The 13,840-nt window shown below is 38.7% G+C and overlaps 2 protein-coding genes across 2 annotated transcripts; one reads left to right on the top strand and one right to left on the bottom strand.

Annotated features, from left to right (window-relative positions):
* Positions 1-3,574: 3,574 nt before the first annotated feature.
* On the bottom strand, positions 3,575-5,053 carry LOC107615722 (uncharacterized). Its single transcript, XM_088499131.1, has 5 exons — positions 4,907-5,053; positions 4,582-4,756; positions 4,174-4,416; positions 3,720-4,074; positions 3,575-3,587 (listed from the first exon to the last, which is right to left on the bottom strand). Exons 1-5 carry the CDS (start codon positions 5,051-5,053, stop codon positions 3,575-3,577), a joined length of 933 nt encoding a protein of 310 aa, XP_088355257.1.
* A 463-nt stretch (positions 5,054-5,516) lies between these two features.
* On the top strand, positions 5,517-9,720 carry LOC107619562 (uncharacterized). The gene is made up of 8 exons (XM_016321853.3): positions 5,517-5,992; positions 6,769-6,823; positions 7,002-7,110; positions 7,203-7,236; positions 7,661-7,787; positions 8,355-8,639; positions 8,725-8,832; positions 9,478-9,720. The coding sequence occupies exons 1-8, from the start codon at positions 5,517-5,519 to the stop codon at positions 9,718-9,720; spliced, it is 1,437 nt and encodes a 478-aa protein (XP_016177339.2).
* The last annotated feature ends 4,120 nt before the right edge of the window (positions 9,721-13,840 follow it).

The raw sequence follows: 13,840 nt of genomic DNA, 5'->3' as shown, positions 1-13,840 counted from the left end.
ACTACTAACCCATGTAATTCGAACTGACCTAGTTCGAACTATAGCCAATTGTGCGACGTATGTAATTCGAACCAGGCTGGTTCGAATTACCCTTGGCGTGCTCCTTCATAAATCGAACCATGCTGGTTCGAATTAGGGGTGATTCGGCTATATAAGGAGTTCGAATCACCCTCATTCAAACTATTATTCCTTCCCCCTACCCCACCAAATCTCAGAGAAAACGACCCAGATTCTCTCCGAGGAAGACCTGAACGGACTACTCTGCTGATGGGGGACGATCCGGCACGGTTATATCGCTTGGACGGAGTCGCTCATATAGCCGGGGTCATCAACGACGAGGTTAGTACGGAAATATTTTTGATTCTAGCGGTATTTGTGACTTAGTGGTTTTGCATGTGGGTTAGATGGTGGTATATGTTAGTGGTTTATGTAGGTGGTTTATGTGAGGGGATTATATTGGTGGTTTATGTTAGTGGTTTAAGTTAGCGGTTTAAGTTAGTGGTTTATGTTAGTGGTTTAGGTTGGTGGTTTAGGGTAGTGGTTTATGTTAGTGGTTTAAGTTAGTGGTTTCTGTTAGTGGTTTATGTTTGTGGTTTATGTTACTAGTTTTTGTGAGTGGTTTATGCAAGCGGTTTATGTGAGTGGTTTAGGGTACGTGGTTTTCATTAGTGGTTTTATGTTGGTGATTTGTTTGACTTCTTTGATTGTAGTTGTTTTACGCTAGATGTTTTATGTAAACCGGTTTAGTTAAGGTTTTTCTTGTTAGTGGATCTCGTTAAGCCGGTTTATGTTAAAGGTTTAGTTGTGCGGTATATGGGTTTATTTTCTAGTTCCTTATCTTTCATGTAATGTTATGCGGTTTTATTTAGCAGAATGGTTTGTTGATGATTTATTGTGTTGCTTACGGTTGTGGTTGGTTTTTAAGCTGGTTTTAACTATGTGGTTCATTACTACTCGCAGCCCCAGCGATGCATTAGGAGCATGCGGCGGCAGCAGGGCATGCAACTTGATGACAGATACGTTCCGTACTTGCAGATGGCAGGTCTATACCATCTTGCAAGGTTGAACGACCGATGGTTCCGGCTAGACGAGGCCCTTGTCAGTGCATTCGTGGAGCGATGGTGTCCCGAGACGCACACGTTTCATATGCCGTTCGGAGAGTGCACTATCACACTCCAGGACGTGGCATACCAGCTGGGTTTGCCAGTGGACGGCCGTTACGTGAGCGGATGCCTGTCAGAGTTCTATATATACATCGAGGGTGGCCGTCCAGCCTGGGTCTGGTTCCAGGAGTTGCTCGGAGTTATACCTCCTCCTAGTCAGGTTCAGAAGTGCGCCGTGAACTGCAGCTGGTTTCAGGAGACTTTTGGCGAGTGCCCGGAGGATGCAGATGAGGAGACTGTGCGCCGATATGCCCGTGCGTACATCATGATGTTGTTGGGCACGCAGCTGTTTGCGGACAAGTCCGGGAATCGGATTCACATCAGATGGCTTCCGTACGTAGCGAGGCTGGAGGAGCTGGGTACCTACAGTTGGGGTTCTGCAGCACTGGCTTGGTTGTACCGTTGCATGTGCCGAGTGGCGAACAGACATGTCGTCAAGTTAGCGGGCCCGCTTCAGCTACTTTAGTCTTGGATCTTTTGGCGCTTTCCTCGGTTTAGGCCTGCAGGATATGAGACGTTCAGCTGGCCGTTGGCCTCGAGGTACTAGAAACGGCCTTCTCTATTTCAATTTTACACACATCACTACATTTCATTAATAGTCTATTGCATACTCTAAACACATATTTCAGTTGACGTAACACATGTGTATGTTGCAGATGGTCAGGTTACAACCCTTCCGGGAGCGAGAAGGGTCCTAGAGTGGCGATGTGGAGGCTCAGGATAGACCGGTTACAGGACAGGGAGGTGAGTATGCAAGTTAACAAGTGTCCTTTTATAAGCAACCTTTTCTATTTGGTTCCAACAGTTGCCCTGACAAGAATGGCTTCCTTGTGTTGTGCAGTTTATATGGATGTCGTACAGTAGCCCCGACGTCCTTCAGGTTTTGCATCCGGAGGTTTTGGAGCCTCGGCATATGGCGTTGTGGCGCTCTGTGACCGCGCTGATCTACTTTGCTGTCATAGAGTGGCATCAGATAGATCGTGTTCTTCCGCAGTTTGGAGGGGTACAGCCCCCTCCGCTTCCCGCCCTGAACATCAACTTTCTGATGTCCAAGGACGGTAGAGGTGGCGATCGGTGGTTCCCGTCTTATTTGCAGAAGTGGCATCTCTACTGGGACTCTCGTCAGGAGAGTGTGCTGAGGTTCGACGTTGTTGCCGACCCCGGACCGTCGCATGAGTTCCTTGAGTGGTGGAGGCAGCATGGGAAGAGGTTCTTGTCTCCGGACACGCAGCTGGGGGATCCGAGAGCAGTTCCGGTTCCAGTTGAGGCGTCACAGCGAGGTCCGGGGCGAGTTCCTGACATGGATCGTCCTGAGGACGTGCCGGACAGGCGTAGGGTTGAGAGGAGGATGGGTGTGGGGACATGGTGGAGCCAGCGTGAGTTTAGGTGGCCTGATCATGGTATGGACGATGATCACGACGCCGGTCCCGTTAGAGGCGGACGACGAGCCCAGGGAGGTAGGGCGAGGGGGCATGCTGACCGTGGGGACGACGACGATGATCAGCATGGGCACGTTGGCGGGGGTGGTTCAGGGGCTGTTGCAGTTGCGGGTACTAGTACACACGATGGCGGTCATGGGGGTGAGTGGTATGGTACAGGGATGGGTGACGGGGCTGACACGGGTGACGCTGGACTTGGATCGGGCCCTCTTGGACATTACTTCGTTGGTGTGCCAGCCGATGACCAGCCTGAGCAGGGGGGTACACCTTGGGTTATCTCGGGATATCAGTGGTCAGACTTTATTGGGTCAGAGACGCTTGTTGGGGACTTCGGGAGTCCACGCTTCATAGAGGAGATCACCGCCATCATGCAGGGGGACGTCACTCCCCGCAGTGGTGGTCAGACCTCAGGCACACAGGCCCCGTTTGCTGTTGATCTGAACGAGCCTCCATCGTCATCCGGTGGTCAGCAGTTCTATCTCGGAGGTACCCCTCCATCTGCCTTCACCGCTGCATCACAGTCTGTCGTAGGGGTGGCTGCAGCACCCCTGCATGTTGCGCCACCTGCACAGCCTGCCCCGCAGGAGGATGGGGATGACATCGAGGATGAGGAGCCGTTTATCCGCCGAGGTCAGAGGGCACGGGTAGCCCGTCGCTGTGGTACCGGATCGCATCTGTTTAGATGATACACGTTTCATGTATTTTGTTCCCTATGGTTCAATCATGTATGATAATGATATGTACTTTCCTTGTTATGTTGTGGTCTATTTACCTATGTTATTTGTTATTTGTGTTGTGGGACATTGACTATTTATAATCATGGAATCATGAAACAGTTTATTGTTTACTTTAGAATATTAAAATTTGCATCGACGGAACTTGTAACAGTATTCATACTGAAAGACAACGTATTCATTACTACTCGCAACAATCAAAGTACAATGTTTAAAGATCAAACAGTTACATACGTGCTCAAACATTGCATCTAACAGGAAAACAAAAAAGTAAAAAATACTAATACTAACAACATGCCCACTAATGGCGTCCTGCCTGAGACGATCCTCCAACCTGTGGGCAACAACGTCGTGTGTGTCCGGGTTGGCGACATAGGCCGCACCTCTTTGGCCGATTCGGATCTGCCTCGTCCATATTCATCTGTATCCTTGTGGATCTAGGACGACCCTCTCTCGCATGCCTCCTGTCAGGGTCCGGAATCATCGTGGGCCCGTCATAAGGTGGCCAGAAGCCCTCCGGGATCGGAGGTGTGAATCCCATCCGATACACACTGAACACCGAGCTAATCTGATAGACGCTGTGAACGTAAGAGGTCCAGGTGAGCCGTGAGTAGGCACAGCATGCAAGTGCGTGCTGACACGGGAAATAAAGTGCCTGGAAGTACCCGTAGTCACATGTCCGCGATGCAAGCGATACTCTGTAGGTACCCAAGGAGAAAGAACCAGTCGGAGTGGTCTCTGCTACGGTGAACTCGGAGTTATCCCGGTCATACAACGTCACCGTGAAGCACCTGGCCGTCTTCAAGTTGGCCTCAATACACTTCACCAAATGCTGACTGAATTGTTGTCCGGTTCCTATCTGTGCCTCAGCCTCTCTCCCATTCCGAACAAAGAGTTCCGCAAGCCTACAATATGTTGCCTTCACCAGGGATGCTACAGGGAGATTTCTGACCCCCTTGAGGATTGAATTCACACACTCGGAGATGTTCGTCGTCATGTGACCGAATCTCCGACTCTCATCACGATGCTGAGTCCACAAGGAGTAGTCAATCCGGTTCGCCCAGTCACACATCGCTGGGTCTTCAGACCGAAGAATATCAAACCAGTAATCAAATTCAACCTCGGTCTTCGCATACGCCACATTGACTAGTAGCCTCCTAGCGTCTTTGCCCTTGAAGGTAAGGGCAAAATTAGCCGCTACGTGTCGTATGCAGAATGCACGGTACGCCGATGGCGGTAACCAACCTCCGTCAGGGGCCTCAAGCGCAGCCTTGATGCCGTTGTGCCTGTCCGATATAACCAGCAGACCGGGCTGCGGGGTCACGTGCTCTCGAAAGTGCGAGAGAAAGAATCTCCAGGACTCTGCATTCTCACCCTCCACTAGGGCGAATGCGACTGGTAGAATGTTGGAGTTCCCGTCCTGTGCAATCGCGATGAGCAACGTTCCCCCATACTTCCCATACAGATGTGTGCCATCAATGCTGACTAGCGGCTTGCAATGACGGAATGCCTCGATGCACGGAGGGAAAGTCCAGAAAAGTCTGTGGAAATACGCTTGAGACTCGTCCACCTGTCCTCCAACTAGAACCGGGCTCGTCCTGAGGACCGCAACACTTCCAGGCATCGTCAGCTGGACACCCAACACCCACCTAGGGATGTCGTTATATGACTCATCCCAGTCACCGTAGATGAGGGCAATAGCCTTCTGCTTTGCCATCTATACCCTCCTGTAAGTCGGCCTAAAACCAAAGTGCGCTGCCGTGGCATTTAGGAGCACCTTTATGCTCACGGATGCGTCAGCCCTAACCATTGGCATAATGAACGCCGAAATCACATGATAATCCAAACTCCTGTGGTCGCTCGAGATGGATGTGGCCAGGCAAGTGTGAGGTCCGTTGTACCGTTTGACCTCCCAAAGACCCTTGCGCTTCCGGAGACTCAGTCGAATCAACCATGTGCACCCATTCCCAAACTCGGAACACTTGCCCACATACCTACGGTGATCGGACTCCAGCACCTTGTACTGTACCCCTCGCCGGATGCTGTAACTCTTCACACTTAACAGGGCCTCGTCTTTATCCTGGAATTGCTAACCAACCTGGAACTCTGTCAGACCAGCAGTCCCTTCCGTATCTCTAGCTCCGAATCCAACAGCGTGCCCTAAAACCCCCTCATGCCTCATGGCGTCCAAGTCCAATAAGGAAAAATGTGGTGGATACTGCTGTGTGCCAGAGCTAGAACCACCGCCCGCCAATGCAGGACCAGTCGCTCTAACCTCGTCGCCGCTGTCATCCTCAATCGTATCCGGCTCGACGTCGTCCTCATCTGCATCACCCAAGACTCCGTCTCCGACGCCAACCGGTGGAACGCCCTCTAAAGCGTTCGGCAGAATATCAAAGGATCCTACCTCGTCGCCTACGCCGTCATTTAGATCAACAGCAAAAGACGGGGAGGCGACAAGTTGGACCGCTGGCTCGTACACTGGGACGGAGGAAGAAGCCATGGCAGCCCTCGAACTGGAGCCAGCTGCCGTGGCTACATTGGTGGTATTCCGGTTGGAACCCCCTGAGCTGGATACCACATCAATCAGCTTTGCGAGCAATTCTGGTGTCCTCACCTCCGGAAACTGTCTCCGACAAAGAAACATGACTTGCAGGTCCTCATCACTACCGATCGTGAAACAATCATACTTCACCGTATCGTGCAGAATCGTGACTGGAATGCGATAGAAAAACTTCTTAACCCGCTTCGCACCTTCCAGGCCAAGTTTCATCAGCACAGATCTAACAAGGTCATCATAGCTTGTCGTTGGATTCACGACAATACAAAGAGGATCCTTATCTGTGAACTTCACTCCGGAACGAGTTTTCCTCTTAATGGATCCTCTGTGGTGAACCAGAACAACAAAACTCTCCTCACTAGCCATCTCACTGGTCTAATGAGACCAACTCACGCTTAGAACGTTTATATAGAGGTCTCTCTCCCACTAAATCGAACCGGCCCGGTTCGAATTATGGTTTGTGTAATTCGAACCAGCACGGTTCGAATTACTCAGGCCGGATCTCTCTCTATAATTCGAACCACTCTAGTTCGAAATATGTGCAGCTAGGGTTCGAACCAACCTGGTTCGAATTATGAAGAACATTTTGGTGGGAGTTCGAACCTCATTGGTTCGAATTACATTCAAAGCTACTCTCCTCCTAATTCGAACCACCCTGGTTCGAATTACTAACGTTTGTAGTTCGAACCACCCTGGTTCGAATTACATAAAAATAGCTTCTGGCTTATTGTTGAAACGATTTTCAATTTGGCGTATTTAGGTTACACAATTCTAACGTTGGCTTATTAGGGTTTTTTACCCCAAATTTTATTTATTTTTAAAATTTAATTTATTTAAAGGAATTTTTTTCCATTTTTTTCAAATGAATGCAGCATATTGCTGATTATGCTTGCTTTAGATTCATCCATGTTACTAAGATATTGGATGGTAGCTTTGTTCTTTTTTTTTTCTTAACAAAATTTTTTAGACTGTAATTATAGTTAATTGTGGTGTAATGTGAAAATAAAAGTAATTAATTATAGCCACAATGGGAGTTTATAGACTGTAATTTAAAATAATATAAACTAATGTTTAATTTCTAACAAAATCTTTGTTATTTTTTTAGGAAATAGGAGCTATTAGTTACATGATTAAGAGGCTACAAGATGGAAAACTACTAGGTTACAATGTTGACTATCTTGGGGCCATTACAGCTATTGAGAAGGGACTAACAGGTCTCTATATGTTTCAATTATTTTTAATTTAAATTGTTAACTTAAAAACAAGCTTTTATTAATTAGTTACCTGTAAATATGTGAATTTGTAGAATCAATCGGAAGATCCAAATCTAATAAAACGTGGTGCGTTGGTAATTGCTTTAATTTTGTTTTAATTTCAATAATAATCTGAGATATTTTTAATTATAATTTTCTGTAATGATATTATATTTTACTTCTGCTTTACTGCTGCTATAGTACTTAATTAATTTATTGCTAGATTGTTTAATTAAATGATGAACTGTTATGTCAGAATTCTACTAAAAATGCTTGTATTATATGATCTCTTGAGTTTGGTATTATGTCTTTTTACAATTTAACTTAGACTACTCACTTGTGCTGTGTTTTTAGATCCTTAAAGATAGACGGTTGAATGAGACTGTCGTTCTTGGTGTCCCTGTGAAAGCCACAATCAAAGAGGTATTTTTGTAAAAAGCAAATCCTGATAGATTATTCACAAGCTTAATATTTAGTTTCCTAACTTGTCAATTCTTTATGAAATTATCAGTTGGTTACCTTTCCCTCCTGGTTCGCAAAAGATTACAGAGATCATCAAGAAACGGTATGATAAACCATATAAAAAGTTTGGAGATGTCCCTCTTCTGACAAAGAAGCTTTGGTTTAAGGAGTGGAAGGTAAAAATAACATATATATCAATGATCATATATGATTTATGTATATCTTTGTCATCTATACTATAATTCTACCCTTTCTTTTTTGCTAATGTGCTGATTAATAACTTTATTCCCTTGTATCCTCAATAACAAGCTTTTATACATGAGAATATGCAAAAGAAATTATATGCATAACGTTATTCCCTTTATTTTTTGCTAATGTGCTGATTATATTCAAGAGAAATTATAAATGGCTTGTATATAATGTCCTGCAAGAAAAATATCATGAGAATATGTGTTTCACTTAGCTTTATAAATGTCCTGTATATAAATTGCTAAGTTTTGTTTACCTGTTTCAATCAGTTTTGAATAATCATGTTGATATACCATAATTCATGATATATAGTTATATATTCTCTGTTTATTTTTCGAATAAATTCCTTACATAATTAAAATAGGAACATACAGGATCCAAAAAGAGGTAACAATGAATCATGAACTGGAGTTATTTTCTTGTATCCAAAAAGAGTTTAATACTGTGTTATTTTCTTGTCTTATCTTATATTATAGTATCTTTTTTATGTGCAGAGCCATTTTCTTATTGATGACGATGATGAGGAGTTTTTTTGGAAGGCTTTCAAATATAGGACAAGTAAGCGATTTAGCCAAATGATGTCGGATATCCGTGAGGGTGTGGATACAACCCACGAATGGCTAATTCCTGCTTACAAAAAGGTGTTGGAAAAGTACTGGGAAACGGATGAGAAATGGAAAAATATAAGGAAAAAAGCGAGGGAGAATCGAGCGTCACTCTTAGGTGGTTCTGTCCATTGCGGTGGCTCTATTCCATTAAGCTCAACTATAGAGAGGATGGTAACATAATTTAAGTGGCTTTAGATCTTATTTAATAGACATTTATTTATATAAAATTTTTTTATTCTGTGTTTATGTGAAATAGAAGAAGCAGTTAGACCGTACACCAACTCATGAGGAAGTCTTCAAGGAAACCCACACACTTAAAAGTGACAAGTCTAAATGGGTAGACAAACGCTCTCAAGACACTCATGTGAGATATAGTATAAATATTAAGTAGATAGATTTTTCACTACTACTATTTAGTTTCTTCTCTGTTACTTATTATTATTAGTAGTGGTTGTTGTGTTTTTTAATTTTGTTTTTATAATAGAATTACATCCAAAAACCAGAGTTATAGTACCTTTGTTTTTTAACATTTCAAGCAAAATGAAACTCTAATTTCTTCCAGATCTGAGCAAAGAAACATGTGTTTTAATTTACATATCTGAAAAACATGTGTCTAATTCTATACGACAATATATGTACTTGCTGGTTTTGGACCTACTTCTCATGCGCTGTTAGATTTCTGAGTTTGTGACATATTGATTAACTTGTGGTTTTATGGATGATAACCTAAGAAAGCATCTAATATAGGTTTAACTAATTTTTTAGGGAAGTAAAGTTCTTGTTTCTTAGAAAGCAAGCATTGTATTTTGTTTCACCTTGTTATAATTGATTTTTGTTCTGCCATGCATTTGATGATTTGAACTGTGAAAATCTTCTGTATGTTTTAAAGAACTAGTTCATCACAGAAGTGTCTTTTGTTTTCTGTATTTTCTCTTGGGGCAACTTACAGCTGCAACTTAACTACTTAAGGGTTTTTTTTTTTCTTTTGATAATAATCATTGTGCAACAGGAGAAGTTTATAAAAAAGTTAGCAGAAGTTCAGGCCCAACATGTCGAGGCTCAAGCACAAGGAATGGAGCTACCACCAATTGATGAAGACTTGATTTGGGAGGAAGTGTGTGGTGGGCAAAAGAAGAATCGAGTTTACGGAAAAGGAGCATTCTTTTCTAGCTCTATTAAGTCTAGAACCACTTCTGCCAACTCTGTATCTGGAAGAGCATCTACAAATCAAAATTCTGTTCCTGATTTGTGAGAACAGATTTATAATCTCAATGAAGAACTTTTTCAACGTGTTACTCAACAGACAGATGAGCGTATTAGTAAGTTGTTAGATACACGCTTGGCTCCTTTGGAAAAGACTCAAAAGAAGTTAGAAAAGTTAGAACGGGCAATTGGAAAGGTCAAGAAGGAAAAGCTGAAACAGAAGATATGGAATGAGGCTTATGTTAGCTATTACAAGAAGGTTAGAGCATCAAGTAGTTCCACTACTGCTCCACCGCCACCGCCACTGCCGCCACCTTCAATCTCTTCGGATGAAGACTATGATGATGATGGGGATGAAGATGACACTGAGGACTATAGTTGATAAATTTAGTATGGTTGAACAATATACTGAGGATTATAGTTGATAATACACTTTGTTTATGTCTTGAATTATATTGACTTGCTTGTTTATAATACTTTTCTTTTAGCTTTATAATATGATGAATTTGTTTATTTTTTGTAATATTATAAATATTTGAATACTAATTAGATAAAAAATTGTAATTATTAAATTTATATTATTTTGTATAAAACAGGTTTATTTTACAATGAAAAAATCTAAAAAAAATTTCATTTTATCTTACTGACAGATTTACAGACGGATTTTCTGTCTGTAATCTAAAAAATTACAGACGAAAAATCTGTCGAAAAATCCGTCTGTGATTACCGAGGGAAAATCTGTCAGAAAATCCGTCTGTAATTACCGACGGAAAATTTGTCGAAAAATCTGTCTGTAATTACAGACGGAAAATCCGTCTGAAAATCCGTCGGAAAGTTCAAGGAAATGGATGGAGAATTTACAGAGGGAAAATCCGTCGGTAACTGGTAAAAATCTGTCGGTAATTTTTCGACGGAAAAAATTCGTTGGTAAATAATTTCCGACGAGGCTTTTACAGAGGGACAAAATCCATCGATAATTCCGTCGGTAACCAAAAATCCGTCTGTAATATAGACCAAATCTGTCTATAAATCTGTCTTTATTAAACCATTTTCTAGTAGTGAGTATAAATATATGTAAGCGTTAGGGGTTAATTTATTTTATTCATTCCTTTTGTTTAATATTTTATTTTCAGTATAGTTCTTTTTAATTTTACTTTACTTTCCAACTTTATTTTTTATTTCTTCTTTTATTTATATTATTTCAGCATTTTTTATTTCTTTCTTTTAATTCCATAACACTGTTTGATTCAATTTTTTTCTTCAATTCATGTTAAACTTTTGTTTATTTCAATGTATTGTTAATAATATAAGAATTTTATTTCTTACACTGCTTGTAAAGTTAATATCGACAATAAAGTTGATAAATTCCGAATTGAATTCACTTTTTTAAAAGAATCGCTCGTATCTATTTTTCAAATTGATATTTTGTATATAAATTTGAATAGATATTTGTGTCAAAATTGAATAAAAATAAAACAAAACAATACCTTATAATGATTTATATATAAAAAGGAATAAACTTATAATAAAAATTAGTTTGGAACAATCCAATAACAAAGAGCTTTTTATTTAATTTGGACGAAAATAACCCATAATTATAAATGAAAAAGTCTCGGGGTCAGCACTTTTTAAAAAAGTTGGCCAACATTTAACTATTAAAAGAAAATTGAATGATTTCATATTGTTGGATTTAATCTCATACTAATAAAAATACTATTAATAATAGCCAATTGATAATTATAAAACACAAAAATTGCTGACCGCCTAACACTCCTCGTTATAAATAAACTTGAGTTTTATTTGTTGACCAACAAAGTTTATGGGGATCCGAATTAAGATGAATTTCAAACTCGCCATAATTTCATATTACACAATGCATGCAACTTCGCCTGAAGACGAAGGCTTATTGTTCCCTAATCAACAAAAAGAAAAAGAGACCAAGACAGAGAAAAGCAAAAGCCACACTTACACTACACCAACTAATAAGATTACTACATTTATTATGTACGATATTAATTAATTAATTATATATACTAATCTTCCGACAAATGTCCACAGCACCAAGCAATAAACAAAAATATCATCACGCACGTTTCTCTTTCAAGAAAAATATAAAATTCTAATTAAGACACTCGTAAGGTCGCTCACTACCGTTCATTAAGTCGTCCACTCTGAAGGAAATGTTTCTTTTTTTGACAATCTGGAATAATTGGAATATATAAAAGCATATAGTAGTGGTTGTTAGCTCTTAACTGGCAATCATTATTATTTTTTCTTTTACTTTCTCTCAACGCATTAGCCAATCAGAAAATGTGCCCTCCAGATTGGAGCAGTCATTGAAGACCACCTAGCTAATTTTGCCGTGTTCAATTTAATTTCACGTACCACTCACGGATTCCGTCTCATTGGTTCGATGCAAGGGATGCATCTTAAGCTCCTTTGTATTTTCATTTTTCTTTATTTCTAATCTATACCAATATATAATAGGGATATGAAAGTTTGGTATCCAATTCTTTCTTTTTATTTTACCCCTATTTTCTTTTTATTAAAAACTGGCTTTATTCCATGACAGAACTTAAAAAATGATTTCAATAAAAAAACTGCTACTATATACTCAGTTCTTTTTATTTTATTTTATTTTTTCAAAAACTGGCTTTAGCCCCACGACAAATTTAAAACTGATTCACTCTCAACCCACGATAGAGTTTAAAGTCGATTCACTTTCAATAAAAAAACTATTAATACGTACTAAATTTAAATACCGATTCACTTTCGATAAAAAAACTTCTGCGCCTTGCAATGTTCTTGCAATCGTTTTTCTTCTTTGCGTCTTGCTAACTTATATTCTGACAAATATAATTGGAAAATTCAAGAAATTAGCAATCACATTATATCAACTAATATAATTCCTATTCCAAATTTATTGTCAAGTACACGATTAACTACAATTAGACAAATGGTCAGAGTCACCCATCATCATCGTCATCATTTTGTTTCAGGTAACATAAAACTTAACATGTATTATGATAATTTAATTTTTTGGGGCTATAAATTTAATTTTTGCTTAATATCTGTATTCTACTCTTTGAAAAATCTAGAATTAAAAGCGCATGATAATGGAGTTGGTCCAAATAACAGACGTCATAGTAACATAATTTGGTATTCTATAACAAAATCAATTAAATTAATATACACTATTTATATATTTCTGATGCTTATTATTTAACTTGAAAAAAAATTACATATAACAGAGCACTCCTTAATAAAAAAATACAAAAAATTATTAGAATTTGGTGTCCAATTTTTTAGACTTCGTATATCCTTACATAATCTATTTCATAAAATAAATTTAGTTGACAAAATAATAATTTTTTTTAATATTTCATCTTTATCATATAATATATAAATAATTAAAAAATTAAATAAACAATGTATTCATAAAAATAACAAATAGAATAAAGAGAAAAAATATTAACATATCGCTTATTTTTTGTCATATGTATTTTTAAATATGAGTGATTAAATATATTTTATAAAGTAATAACTATGAAATGAAAATAAATTTATTGCTCTAAATTATAAAAAGAAGTATTGAGTATTCTTTAACTAAAACTTTAATTATAAATTTATTACAAAAAAATATATTTATGTTTCAAATTAATGTAGATGCTTGGGATAAAATATTAAAAATAAAAAAATATGCATTTGTATTCTTATATTAAAAAATAAATGAAGTCATTTTATATACAAAAATACTATATTATATGATAATTACAAAAAGTTGTCAAACATAATAATTTTATTATCAAAGTAGTATTTATATATTGTGTTAAATTAATGTAACATAATAATTTTTAATATATTTTAATTTAATTTTTTTAGTTTTTATTTTAATTTATATTTTCACATTTTAAAATTTTGGTAATAATATATATTTTTTATAATTTTAAAATAAAACCAGAAAAAATATGACTTAAATACAAACATAATGATAGAAAAAGAATACAAAAATGTTGATATTTCATCTCATGTATTTAAATACATGGCATAAATAAAAATTAATTCTTCTTATTATAAAATTATTGTCCATTTAAAAATTTAACAAATGCCAAAATTTGATTACGGTAAAATGGTCATAATTTTATAAAAAATCTATATACTATATTAAA

Source organism: Arachis ipaensis, chromosome B9 (assembly GCF_059453495.1).
Source record: "Arachis ipaensis isolate K30076 ecotype BB chromosome B9, ASM5945349v1, whole genome shotgun sequence".
NCBI lineage: Eukaryota > Viridiplantae > Streptophyta > Magnoliopsida > Fabales > Fabaceae > Arachis > Arachis ipaensis.
The sequence above is the reverse complement of the archived record's forward strand: the minus strand, read 5'-3'. Positions and strand labels throughout refer to the sequence as shown.